At 36.8% G+C, this 13885-nt stretch overlaps 1 protein-coding gene across 2 annotated transcripts in view; it reads right to left on the minus strand.

The window, feature by feature from the left end:
- Window positions 1-13885, minus strand: part of MORC4 (MORC family CW-type zinc finger 4) — a 49887-nt gene that overhangs the window by 17242 nt on the left and 18760 nt on the right. For both annotated transcript variants that reach the window (XM_061178644.1, XM_061178645.1), the window contains exons 8-10: window positions 13586-13705; window positions 12078-12178; window positions 3198-3296 (exon numbers count right to left, since the gene is read on the minus strand). In XM_061178644.1, coding sequence (XP_061034627.1) covers window positions 3198-3296; window positions 12078-12178; window positions 13586-13705 — 320 coding nt within the window. The remainder of the gene's footprint in view (window positions 1-3197; window positions 3297-12077; window positions 12179-13585; window positions 13706-13885) is intronic.

Raw genomic sequence — 13885 nt, forward strand, 5'->3', positions numbered from 1 at the left:
CTTACATTAGAAAGGCATACCCTAAAAGTGAAAGAGCATGATTTTATATATGAAATGTGTTAGAAATGTTATCGTCCAGGTGTCTAAAATGTATATATCTTAAACTTCACAGATAAAATAATGATAGGACTAGACCAGATATGGATATGAAAAATAGTAGCAAGTTTTAACATGGTGAGCTACCATATTACAGAGGTCAATAGTACTTACCTTGGAATCTTATCCTTAAGCAAACAAAAGGATAACTTTAAAATTTATTAATCAGCAAAAAGTTTAATATATATTACAATATTACTAAAAAATAAGACCGATAGAATCATTTTATTTGCTTCTATCCAATCCTGTGATAGACTTGAAATGCATTTGTGAGAGTCATTGAAGCACCGTCATTAAAATGACTCCCCCATTTCCCTGCAGGCTCCCTAGTCCTCCCTTTTTTTTTCCTTTCAAGAAGTCTTTGTTCATACTTAAATCAAAATCAATATTAGGTTGATATTCCCAAAGTTAACCTTAAAAAGTAACATAAATTTGATTAAATTTCATAACTAGAAATGGTGGCTCCAGTTCAACAACTGGGTTAAGTTATGAAGAGAAAATTCTTCCAGAGTTCTACTCTTAAAACACATGCCCATTCTCATCTCCTCTAGGAAGTGTAACCCAGTCACCTACACCTTAGAGTAAATTTGTTTCTCTGTAAGAGGAGATGATCATTATATAATAGAAGTAGTCAGCATCTAATATGTGAAAGTCAGACCAGAGTGGGAAGGGGGAAGGCTGGAGAAAAGACAGAAAGAGGGTAGAGACACCTAGGGCCAATTTGAAAAACATGTAATTTACGCTAAAAGATTTTGTGTATGTTACATTTACACTGCTCTTATACTAGACATTTCAATAGAGTGGTATGATTCTTTTATGTCTTAGTTCAATGTTTTTCTTATCTTTTTAAATGGTGCCTTTTTTCTAGTTATAAAAGCAATATAAGCTCATATAGAAAATACAGAAAGATATAAAAAAGAAAGTAAAAGGTGCCCATAAGTCTACCACTCAAATACAATGCCCTCTTCTTGTTCAAAACTCTGTTTTAACAAAGAGAATTCATACACATTCTTGGATATATAGCTTCCTATCTCCTAGCTACAGGCTGCTCCAGCCTTTCAACCTCTAAACTCTAAGCTCAGGCCTGACCTCTGGTGTCTAAATATTTCTGTACAGTCACTGTTTTATTTAGAGCCAGAGAAAGGAGTTTCAGCCGTAGTGGAAGGGGAGAGGAAAGGTCATATTAGCTTTGGTTTTACATGCACACACACAGAAGAGTCTCATGCAGAAGCGTGCCAATATTACTCTCTTGGGGACAAGCATTAGAGACAGTAACTCCCTGCCTCAGGTTACATGCAGACCATAGTAGATCCTCCCATCCAGGCAGATAGGAGAGACTTTTAGCTTGTGCTTGCAATAAGTAGGTAGTTGAAGGGGCTATGCCATATTCTCATTGCATCCTTCCAGAAGAGTGTCGTGGTTGAGAACCTGGGTTTGGGGGCCTGACTGCCTATATTTGAACATAAGTGGATCTACCACTTTCTACTTATCCAATCTTGAACAAGTTACTTAAGCTCTCAGTGTATCAGTGCCTACATTTGTAAAGAAGTAATAATATCATCTGTCTATCTCATAGGGTTGTTGTGATGATTAAATAAATACATGTAAAGAACTTAGACCAGTGTCCGGCATGTAAGTACTCAATAGATAATCATCATTCTGCCTCCAGAAAAGGTTGTATAACATACATAAACACACTCCAGCAATATATGAACATCTGTTTCATTGCATTAATCACTGCTTATTTAAAAGGCAAAAAAAGGCATCTCAATTTTCATTTCTCTGAAAACCATGGATGTTGGACAGGAGTAGAGATCTTTAGAATAAGATATAGTGATATTCATACAGCAATCATGTTGCATTTAAAACAAAATTTTATATCAAACATTTGTCTGATGATTTCCATTTTTAAAAAAACATGGGTGCCTACCCCAAAATGAACCTCTAATCTTTGTCTTGATGGTATAATTGACTGTATACATGTTGTTACACATCCTGTCCTCTATATTATGCTCCTTTCCTGGCCTACTAAGGCATTTCATCCTGATCCACCATTCTGTGTGTAATTTCCTGTCTTAGATTCAATAAATTCTACATTTTTTTCTGACATGCTGGGTTCTCTACTTCTAGTCTCAAATTTCTTGGTACAGTTCCAACAATGTTCGCTAGTAATAAAGAGAACGGAAGTTGGCTAATATTTCTGAATGCCTAAATGCCTACTATATGCCAGGTACCGTGCAAAAAAGGTTATGTCATCTAACTTAATATACTCAGAAAGGTGAAGTGACTTACTTAACCTAAGCTCAACCAACTATTAAGAAGAAGATCTAATAGACTTGTGGTTGCCAAGGGGGAGTGGGTAGGGGAGGGAAAGAATGGGAGTTTGGGATTATCAGAGGCAAACTACTATATATAGGATGGATAAACAACAAGGTCCTACTGAATCACAGGGAACTATATTCAATGTCTTGTGACAAACCATAATGGAAAAGAATATGAAAAAGAATATACATACGTATAACTCAGTCACTTTGCTGTACAGAAGAGATTAACACAACATTTTAAATCAACTATACTTCAATAAAATCTAAAAACAAACAAAGACTAATAGACATTTATCCATGATTTAATTTCATGATTTTTGCCTAATTATTTGAAAGTAGAGAATACACTAGTGATTTATTTAGGTTTTTAAGTAATATTCATAATTTTTATAGAACTTATGACCTGAAAGCAATTGTAATACATTAGATAGTATATTGATACAATAAAAGTTTCAAGTTGTTTATTAAAAAAAAAAGAAGAAGCAGATCTAGATTTTCAACCCAGGAGTGGCTGATTTAAATGGTCATCATCTTCTACTATATCATGCTGCCTACAGGATAAACTGACAGTACTAAACTCTTCATATTTATGATCCAAATCACAGAAGTGTTAAACCAGAATGAAGAGGTCTAGAGAATGATGAAATTAGTACCTGTGATTTCTTATTTTTAGTTAATCAAACTTCCTTATGTGAAAAGCACCATCTTATCCCATTCCTTCCATTTGCTCCATAGACATTACCCCTAATACTTTTATATTCTAAATTTACTACTCACGGTATTGGCCTGACTATGGCTGAGGTCTCAAAATTCTCTTGGGAGGTCTTTTCCTTCCAATAAGCATTGAGCTTCTGGGCAAGGGCATTTATTGTCAACCTGAAAGAAAAAGAAAGAAACATGTCAATGTTGAGAATTTGTTGAATAATTTTGCAATCTTTAAGATGCTCCCATTTAACAGAAACCAGCAATTTAGAATATTCAGCATAGGTCTGAACATCTACACTTTCAGAAACTAGGATGGGAATGTACTGCCTTTGTAACTTACATGTCAAAATGACAAAGTCAGTTGAAAAGGTAAGATGGTCACAAGTCCTAAAAAGTACTGTGTTCTCCAAATTTTAGAATCACGGCGAGGGGAGCTGACATTAGAGACAATGATAGAAGACTAAATTGCAGATAAGTTGTTGGGGAGTTATTCAATTGTCAGATGACTACAGGTAAACAATTGAGGACCAAGTTGAAAGGCAGAGGATCAAATACTGCACCCTATCTATTACAAATCAAACACTAACTTAAAAATGTCTATATAGTTCTTCTTTACCTAAATGCTGATCACAGCAGTTATAGCAGCAACAGGCAACAAAGTCCCCTTCAACCTTCTACTATATAGCTGTTAATGGAGGCTATGCCCCAATTATGGCTCTTGCCCTTTCTCCTTTATCTCTCTTCCCAAATGAACAACAGCAGACCCAGGGTTAAACAATATAATGTGTAGAAAACCTGAATTTTACTTTTAAAAACTGCCAATTTCTAGTGACTAATTCCTATTTAATTCTACAACCCAGGATTACAACTTAATGTAGAGCTGTATACACCTGAAACACTACAAATTTAGTTTTTAGATCTCTTGACTCCCCGGATAATTCCCCAAAGGTTTTGTAGACCTCTTCTCTCCTTAAGAGGAATTCTTCCTTAACTCCACCTTACTAATATTAAATTAGATTCTGACTACACAGAGAAGATTAAATCATATATGAGTTCCCCTATAAACTCTTATTCCCCTCCAACCTACCAATGTTCCTACCTCTATGTTTATATCCTTCCCTAAAGTCACAGATGAAGAACTATTTCTTGTTTTCTCTTAAAATTTTACTTCAAATCTACTTTTTAAAAAAGATTACATGGGATTCTGGAAAGGTGGTGGAGTAGGAAGCACCAGGAATCTGCCTCCCATCTAGACAACAATTACACTGGCAGAATCTGTCTAATGTAACTATTTGGAACTCTGGAGTCTACTGAAGACTTGTAATTTCCAGGGGAATGCTTGGATGATAGATTGGCAAATTTCAGCTCTTAGCTACCCATCTCCTACCCCAGCCCTGTGACAGGCAGCTGTGCACACATTTCAAGACCAGCTTGCAGGAGCCAGGGTAGGCAAAAAAGACCTTGTCCTCCAAATATTGGGGATCTGTGCTCTGATCTCTGTTTGCTGCTCCTGATCACAGGATAATGTAATCCCATGGTAACCACAAGGGAAAGAGCTATAAAATATACACAAAAGGAAATGAGAAGAATTTAAATGTTTCACTACAAAAAATCAGCTAAACATAAAAGACCACAGTAATACAGGAAATGAAGGACAAAATATCTATAAGGCATATAGAAAACAAATAGCAAAATGACAGTAGTCCTTTTTATCAGTAATTGCTTTAAATGTAAATGGATTAAACTCTCCAATCAAAAGACACAGAAAGATGGGTAAAATTAAAAAATGACCTAAATATATGCTGTCTACAGGAGACTAACTTTAGATACAAAGACACAAATAGGGTGAAAGTGAAAGGATGGAAAAGGATATTCCATGTAAACAGTAACCAAAAGAGAGCAAGGGTAGCTATACAAATATCAGACAAACTAGACTATAAATCACAGGAGCTAAAATGGTGAAGCAATCCAAGTGTTCACTGATAAATGAATGGATAAGCAAACTGTAGTATATACATACAATAGAATATTATTCAGCCTTAAAAAAGGAAGGATATTCTGACATATGTACATCATAGATGAAACTTGAGGACATTACATTAAGTGAAATAAGCCAGTCACAAAAAGACAAATACTGTATAATTTCACTTATATGAGGTACTTAGAGTAGTCAAATTCATATAGACAGAAAGTAGAATGGTGGTTCCCAGGGGCTAGGAGGAGGTGGGAATGAGGAGTTATTGTTTAATAGGTATAGAATTTCAGTTTTGCTAGATGAAAAGAGTTCTGGAGTTGGATGGTGGTGATGGTTGCGTAACAATATGAATGTACTTAGTATCACCAAACTGTACACTTAAAAATGGTTAAGATGGTAAATTTTATGTTATGTGTATTTTACCACAAAAAAAAAAATTGAAAAATAAAGGAAGCAGATTATGTGGTTACCAGGGGTTGGAGAGGAGGGGAAATGGGGAGTGACTTCTAAGGACAAGGTGTTTCTTTTTGAGGTGAAGAAAATGTTTTGGAATTAGATAGTGGTGATGGTTGTACAACTTTGTGAATATACTAAAATCACTAAAGTATTATACATTTTTAAATGGTGACATTTATGGCATGTGAATTATATCTCAATTTAAAAAATAAAAATAAACCTCTGTTCTCATGTACTCGGGCAACAAATATTGAGGTGAAATTTACATACAGTAAAATTTATCTTTTTAACATGTAGTTCTATCGGTTTTAACAAATGCATACAGTCATGTAACCACCACCTCTATCAAGACACCGTTCTCATGTATTTTGAAACCCCATTCCTTCTTGCAAAAACCTGGCTTGACTCCACTGTTCTAGTAATCTCTTTCCTTTTACTTCCCCAATCCTGGTATGTGGTCTATACCCACTATCTCCTCTTCATTCTCCTGTCTTAATCTCGTGCAATCTAGTTTCCACCATTGCCACTACACAAAACTGTTCCTTTCCCCAACCTCATTATTCTATCAACGATCCTGTCAATATGTCAGTCTACTAAATTTGAGGATTTGAAGTGATCTTTGATTCTTTCCTCTCCTTTATTTCCCTTATCCCATTATTAATTTAACACCAAATTTTTTAATCTTTTTTTCAGTATCTGTCACATACTTCCTTTCTCACAGCTACTCTTATTTCACACCTTCACCCCACACCTAGATTACTCAAATAGCATATAATCCTTCTTTCAATCTATCCTGCACCCTGTTTCCAGATTTATCAACTGGTATAATTCATATAGAGCACTTTATAAGCCATAAAGCAGTATATAAGTGTAATGTACTATATTCTTAAGATAGAATTGTTTCAAGTCACCCCTCTACTCAAGAATACACAACGAATTCTCATTGCCTAAAGCATCAATTACTCTATCCAATGTCCCTCTAAGACAGAAGTTCTCAAACTATCTCGGTTCATGGTACCTTTAGTGTCCCAAGTTTTTCATGGCACCCTTAGGTCTAAAGAAATATGTACTGGTTCCAGTTACTATTAAACGGTTATGTCCAAACAACTTAATAAGTATTTATGTACTAAAATTTAGTGTCCATTTGAAAAATATATATATATATATTTTAAAAATATTTGTTTCAATCTTAAATAGCCACAATTACTTATAATGGAATGGGTATGCCTGTTGGGTATTGTACAACTACTCAAACCTTGGAGTCAAACTGGACACAACTTCCCTCATTTCTTATTCAACATTGATTTTTGGTATTACTTGCTTTTTATCACAGCAATCACAAAAAACCCAGATTCACAAAGATATGATATAATCAAGAGGAATGTAAACATTTTTGTACCTGAAAGTGGGGTGCTACCATAACAAATATCTAAAAATGTGGAAGTGGCTTTAGAATTGGACAGTGGGCAGAGGGTGGAAGAATTGGAGGAGCATTACAGAAATTGCCTGGATTGCCTTGAATAGACTGTTAGCACAAATATGGATGTTAAACACCCCACTGGTGAGGGCTCAGAAGGGCAGAGCATGGTCGAGAAAACACAAATTTCCTCAGAGTATATCTAAATCATTGTGAATGGACTGTTAGTAGAATTATGGATGTTAAAATTGTTGCTGGTGAAGGCTCAGAAGGAAATGAGGAACATGTTATTGGAAAACTTGAGGGAAGGTGATCCCCGTCACATAGTGACAGAAAGCTTAGCAGAATTATGTCCCCCAGTTATGTGGAAAGCAGAACTTGTAAATGATAAAATTGGATGTTTAGCTGAGGAGACTTCCAAGCAGGCTGTTGAAAGTGTGGCCTGGTGGCTGCTTGCTGCTTATATAAAATGTGAGAGGAAAGAAATAAATTGAGGGAAGAACTGTTGAACAAAAAGGAACCAGGACTTAATGATTTTGGAAATTCTCAGTTTATCCAGACTGCAAAAGATGCTAAAATTTAGAAAGATGCTCTAGAGAAAAAGCCAAGGCAGTGGCTGGACAACCTTTTGCTAATATCTCAGGAAGATCAAAAGGTCAAAGTATTCAGTCACACAAAAAGCTCTCCGAAAAGATTAAACACGTGAATCAGATCTCCACCACCATCTCAGCAGAAGTCAAGAATAGAAATAGGATTATCTAGGAAAGACCTGTCAAGAGTCTCTTGTCTGACGGAGTGAATATCCATGATATATACTTGAGACCCACAAGGTTCTCGAGAATGGTATACAAGGACAAAACTGCTAGATTGGACTGAAAGGGACAGAGGGAGTATAAATGAAAGAAGGCAGTTAGACCCCCAAAACTCTACAGTTAAGAAACAGGCTGATGAAACTACTCAGCTACAAATACATGCTACCCTTCAAGAAAAAGGAAAAATGAGTCTGTGGGTGGAGCCATGAGGACAGAGAACAGAGCCTTAAATCCAGAGGGTGGAGCTGAAAGCCCCAGAAGAGTATTCCCAGGCCTTGAAATTTAGTGGAGTTAGCTTGGAAATTGCTTGGAATCTGTGATTCCTTTTTCCTTCATTTTTTCTCCCTGTTTGAACTGGAACATCTATAACTGGTATCCTATGCCTGTCCCACCATTATCTTTTGGGAGTAAATACAAAAAAATAAAAAAGACACACATCTGCAGATGGAGAGGAATTTTACCCCAAGATGCATCAGACTCAGAGTATCATCCATACCTGATTTAGATGAGGAGATTTGGGAATTTTGAGCTGATGACATTAAGAGTTTAGACTGAGCTGCTGTAAGAGTTGAGACTTTTGGGGATGTTGGGATGGGGTAAATGTATTTTGCATGTGTGATGTAAGTGGATCTTAAGGGGCCAGAGGGCAGACTGTAGTAGCAGAAAAATGGTCCTCCAAAGATGTCTATGTCCTAATCCCTGAAACCTGTGAATATATTAGATTACATGTTAAGGGGGAAATCAGGTTGCAGATGGAATTAAGGTCACTCATCAGCTGACCTTAAGATAGGGAGATTACCTTGAATTACCAACATAATCATTAAGGGTCCTTAAAAGTGGACGAGTGAGGCAGAAGAGTCAGAATCAGAGAAGGAGAGTGATGACAGAAGCAAGGTCATCAGAGTGTTATGATGTGATGACCCAACCCACCACTGATGGTTTTGAATACGGATGGAGGAAGAGGGCCATGGGCCAAGGAATACTGCCAGCCTCTAAAAGTTGGAAAAGCCAAGGAAACGGATTCTCCCTTAGAGCCTCCAGAAATAAATGCAGCCTTGCCAACACCTTGATCTTAGCCCAGTGAGATCTATGATGGACTTCTAACCTACAGAACTCTAAGACAATATACCAGTGTTGTCTTAAGGCACTAAGTTTGTGGTAATTTGTTACGAGAGCAACAGAAAACAATTTCTATTGCGTATAGGCAAGAGGCAATATCACTGTATTCCCTCGAAAACTGTAAACATCCTGTGGCTCCTCTGTGAGTTCATTATGTGCACCTTGGCACACAGTTTGGGAACTGTGGCTCCAGGACAGGGGTCAGCAAACTACAGCCTGTGGGGCAAATCTGGGCCACTGCCTGTTTTCGTAAACAAAATTGTATTGGACACAGACACCGTTCATTCCTTTACTTATTGTCTACAGCTGCTTTCCTACTACAGCAGAATTGATTAGTAGTGACAGAGACCATACGGCCCACAAAGCTTAAAATATTTATTTCCTGCCCCTTCACAGAAAAATTTGCCAACCCCTGCCCTAGGACAGGGCCATACTCTATCCATCTGACTTCACTCCCCTTCACTCTACTTACATCCCCTTATCCCCACTCCCCATATTCTTCCCACTCTGAGTTGCTGTCACTTAGCTCACGCTGTAATTCCATCCTGGAATTCCCTTCCCTCCCTTTTCTAAACCTGTATCCTTTAGGCAAATCTCAAGTCATACCTTCTACCTAAAACCTTCCCTATCTGTTCTATCAGGGAATGTTTCCTATACCATACCACTTAGTTTTGATTGATCAAACAGCAAGTTTATTGCTCTCTAAACTGTTTCGTGTCTGTGACGATCCGTCATTACAATTACACTGTGAGCTCCTCAAAGACAGCAAGCATGTCTCGAATCTCTCTGGAAAACTCCACAAAATCTAGCCACTGTGCCATGTACCAGTGAGGTGTTCACTTAGTAAGTGCTGACTGCATTTCTTTAGCTGAAATTCACTCTAAATATGTTATAAGTTTGATCCCTGATAGCTGTAGCTGAAATCTGATATCTACAACTATTAAAAGTGATATTACAAATGATTTATTTGTAGACATTCCAGTAGTATGATGGCTGGTATCTCTTATAGCGGTTTTGAAATGTATAATAAATACTCTTAGGATGAGTTTGTGATAGCAGACAACCTTCTCTAATCGCCCTCTCAAATTCCCTTATATTTTAACTAAAGACTTTTTTCATTTAACATAAAATAAATTGAGTAAAAAGGGAAATGATGCCAGAATTGGGATGAGTTATGCAAATTTATTACCCTCAGAAGACTCTGTATGCAGGATAGTATACTAGTTTTCTGTTTTTAATAAAATGTGTAGCAGATATTAAGCTACTTAAGCCAGAAGTCCCATATGTTTAGCTGAATAAACCTACTCTCTATAGAATACCTCCATTTGGTTTCCCCTGCCATTACCTCAAACCCATCATACTGAAATGAAACATCACAAACCAAGCGTCTAATACCTCTAAAATTTAAAAGCTAGATTGGGGGGTGGCAGAGATGGCTTAAGAGGATGTTACATAATTTTTAATATCTAACATTTGGATTTCACAAATCTTAACTATTTGGTTAATCACCAGAAATTCTCTATTCCTTTCACTCAAGAGAAACAGAATGACTTGGCTCTGAGACTTTTGCCAAACTGATGTCATTTCTAAACTTTCACTCTTGTGAGTCAAGTCCTAGTCAAAGATCTCCATTATGTGCCAGACTCATATTTAAAAGACCATTTTACTTAAACTAAGGGCAGGTAGTTATTATAATCATTGAGTAGCCCGAGTGACCAAGAACCAATTACCTTGAAATTAATCTGGGGTTGTCATCCAAATAGTTCTCTGTCAAATACTAAACCTAAAATTCTTATGGTTTCATATAAATTAAGGTACAACATTTAACTAATTTTATTACAGTTTTGGACACAAAACAAAAGAGATTTGGGGAAATACTTTTCCCCCACTCTAAGAAAAGATTTGCTACTGAGATTTCTAGAAAAATGACACCAAATGTCCTCATGCCTTCTTTCTCCATCCTCCCAGAACACCCTTTGCCCTTTCAAATACTTCCCTGTGCTTAGAATGTCCTCCCCCTCTTCATCCACCTAGCAAACTCCAATTTTTCCTTGAAGTTTAAGCTCAAACATATTCTGCTCTGTGAATTCCTTTAGGCGTATTTAAAGCTTCTTCCCATTTGGCATATATCCCCCATTAAAGCAATTATTCTATAGGTATTTAAGTTTCTTATTTACATATATCTCATCCCATTTGTTCATAGGCATCAAGGATTCTTTTTTATTTATTTATTTATTTTTGGCTGTGTTGGGTCTTCGTTTCTGTGCGAGGGCTTTCTCTAGTTGCGGCAAGCGGGGGCCACTCTTCATCGCGGTGCGCGGGTCTCTCACTGTTGCGGAGCACAGGCTCCAGACGCGCAGGCTCAGTAGTTGTGGCTCACGGTCCTAGTTGCTCCGCGGCATGTGCGATCCTCCCAGACCAGGGCTCGAACCCGTGTCCCCTGCATTAGCAGGCAGACTCTCAACCACTGCGCCACCAGGGAAGCCCAGCATCAAGGATTCTTAACTTTCATTCTTATGTCCCTAATACCTGGCACAGAGGAGATATCTCACAATACTCGATGAACGAAGGAATGTATGATCCATCCCTCCCCACAAGTTTTAAAACAAACTATTATATCCTGGCTTTAACAACTCCCTTCTTTGTCTCCTAAAAATATCCTTGCTGGTTCAGCCTCAATGTCAAGTTCCTTTCTGATTCTTTATTGGTCTTACCTATTAAATCTAGATGCTTTCGGGAAAACACACGTTTTTCCTGCTGCTCCAATACTTTCCTCTCAATCTGTTCACTGGCTTCAAGGAAATCTTTTGGAACAAACTTCAAACTGCTGCTTTCCCCACAACATATTCAATAACTTCAGATCCACTCATCTCCTTTCATTAAGATCAATTCCAAGGCTCTTTGTTTCACCAAAGTATTTTACTAAATAACCCCTATGCTCTTTCCCTAATTTTTAAAGTTAAGGTTTATTTCAGTTGGGCTCCATACATCATGTATCAGTAAGCTTTTAATTTAAAAATCAAATCCTTTTATCTCTAATCTTGGAAAATAGATTTGAAAGGATTCTCAGTTAACTTATCTGGCTGGTTTTTAGAGATGATTTTAGAGGTTTCAGAGAACAGAATCGTATCTGAACAAACCATCAGAAACACCTCAGGTTGGGAGTGACTCACCGGTACTCCTTGGTGTACTCAAAGTCTTGTTTGTTGTAGGCAGGTTTTAAGAAATTGCACTCAATGACTCCAATTACTCCCACACCTTCTCCATGAGTTGGCTTACAAGAAAAATATTAATTTCAACACTTACATTACTGTTGACTGCCTGGAGGCACTTCCTTTTGATTCTAAACAATAATAGAAAGGTTACATAACGTTCACGGGCAAGGAGAGGCCAGTAATATCTAGAGAAACACTGAGAATGTACTCCAATAGACTGCAAGTATTACAATGAACTGGAACCTCTGGCAAATTACAGGGCAGAGATTTTCAAACTGTGATCCATAGATTTCCTAGGATTTTCCAGGGATTAATAGCCATCTCTACTTCACCCACACTACCTCCACTTTCATCTGTTTTATATTATGGGACTGCCATAAGATTTCACTTGAACAAAGAATGACAATGCTAAAAAAAAAATCAAGGTTATATACTTCTGTTCTAGGGAACTAAAACCAAACTCCATCTGAAAAATTTAAGGATGCTATATAAATCACACTCCATTAAAATAAACCATTTTTATATATGTATGCCACCAAACAACTGCTAAAGAGAATCAGACTTGCAGTATTATTAATTACAAGTTGATACAAGAGATTTTTGGATTTAAAATCATTTTTGTATACTTTAATGGAAGGAACTGAGTCAGAGTGTAATTAGACTGGCAAACAAACAAGTTGTATAAAGATGATATAACAATGAAAAGCAATATAGGCTGAAAACTAGCTCTCCTGGGTCATATGTAACTTTGTCCTACTGTGTAATATAAAGCAGTTTATCATTCTTTGCGCTTTAGCAATCTTATCTGTAAAACAGGAATGAATGGGATACTTGCGGATATTACTACTTTAAGTTGTCATCAAAATTTTAAGATAATGGTAATATTTGTATAGTTCAGTTATAGAGTACTTTTGCATAATTTATCCCATTTAAATCTCTCAACCCTGCAAATTGTAAGGTAGGCAGAGCAAGTAAAATTACTATCGTTGTTTCCATTTTACAGGTAAGGAAATTGAGCCTCAGAGAAATTAAACAATGTAGCCAAGATTACATGGCTTTTAGGTGGAAAAGCCAGGCCTCAAAACCTGGTCATAAACCACTACATTTTATACATCTTCCACGATGCCTTACTGTCTCCCCAAGAAAATGGAAAGAGCTACCTCAAACATTAATAAACTTATACGCATGGCAGAGTTGCTGGTGCTCTAATTCTACCTCTTATTAACAGCTACCTAGAAAATGCATTCAGTAAAACTCCTGGGTTGATTGACATCTATGAAGAATGAGAAGTAGAAAGAGCTTTTGAACACAAGACAGCTCAGTGGTAACATAGAATTCCAGGATCAGATTTAACAACTATCTCAAGATGAGTAAAAAGCCATTCATTAGTCTATCCCTTTTGCAAAATTTAAATCCTCTTCCTACTCTTTTCAGCCTTCTATGACAAAGAAACATTAACTACTCACCTTCACCTGGCATCCCACCTTCTCAAAAGACTTTATGAGGCGGTTGTTATGATACATCATTACTCCAAACTGGTTATTATTCTTGCAAGAGAACCCAAAAGTTATTTTCACCTGCTTATTCTGAGAAGAAAATCATTAAGGAGACAAACACCAGGAGCTTTAGCACACAAAATTTTGCACTATATTACAGCAAAAAACATCAAACACCATTGTATGTAAACCGGTATAACCTTTCTAGAAGGTATTTAAAAAATCGGTAGCAATAGCTTTAAAAATATTCTTAACCTTTGAACAAGTAAT

The sequence above is a fragment of the Eubalaena glacialis genome, chromosome X (genome assembly GCF_028564815.1).
Source record: "Eubalaena glacialis isolate mEubGla1 chromosome X, mEubGla1.1.hap2.+ XY, whole genome shotgun sequence".
In the NCBI taxonomy this organism is placed as follows: Eukaryota; Metazoa; Chordata; class Mammalia; order Artiodactyla; family Balaenidae; genus Eubalaena; species Eubalaena glacialis.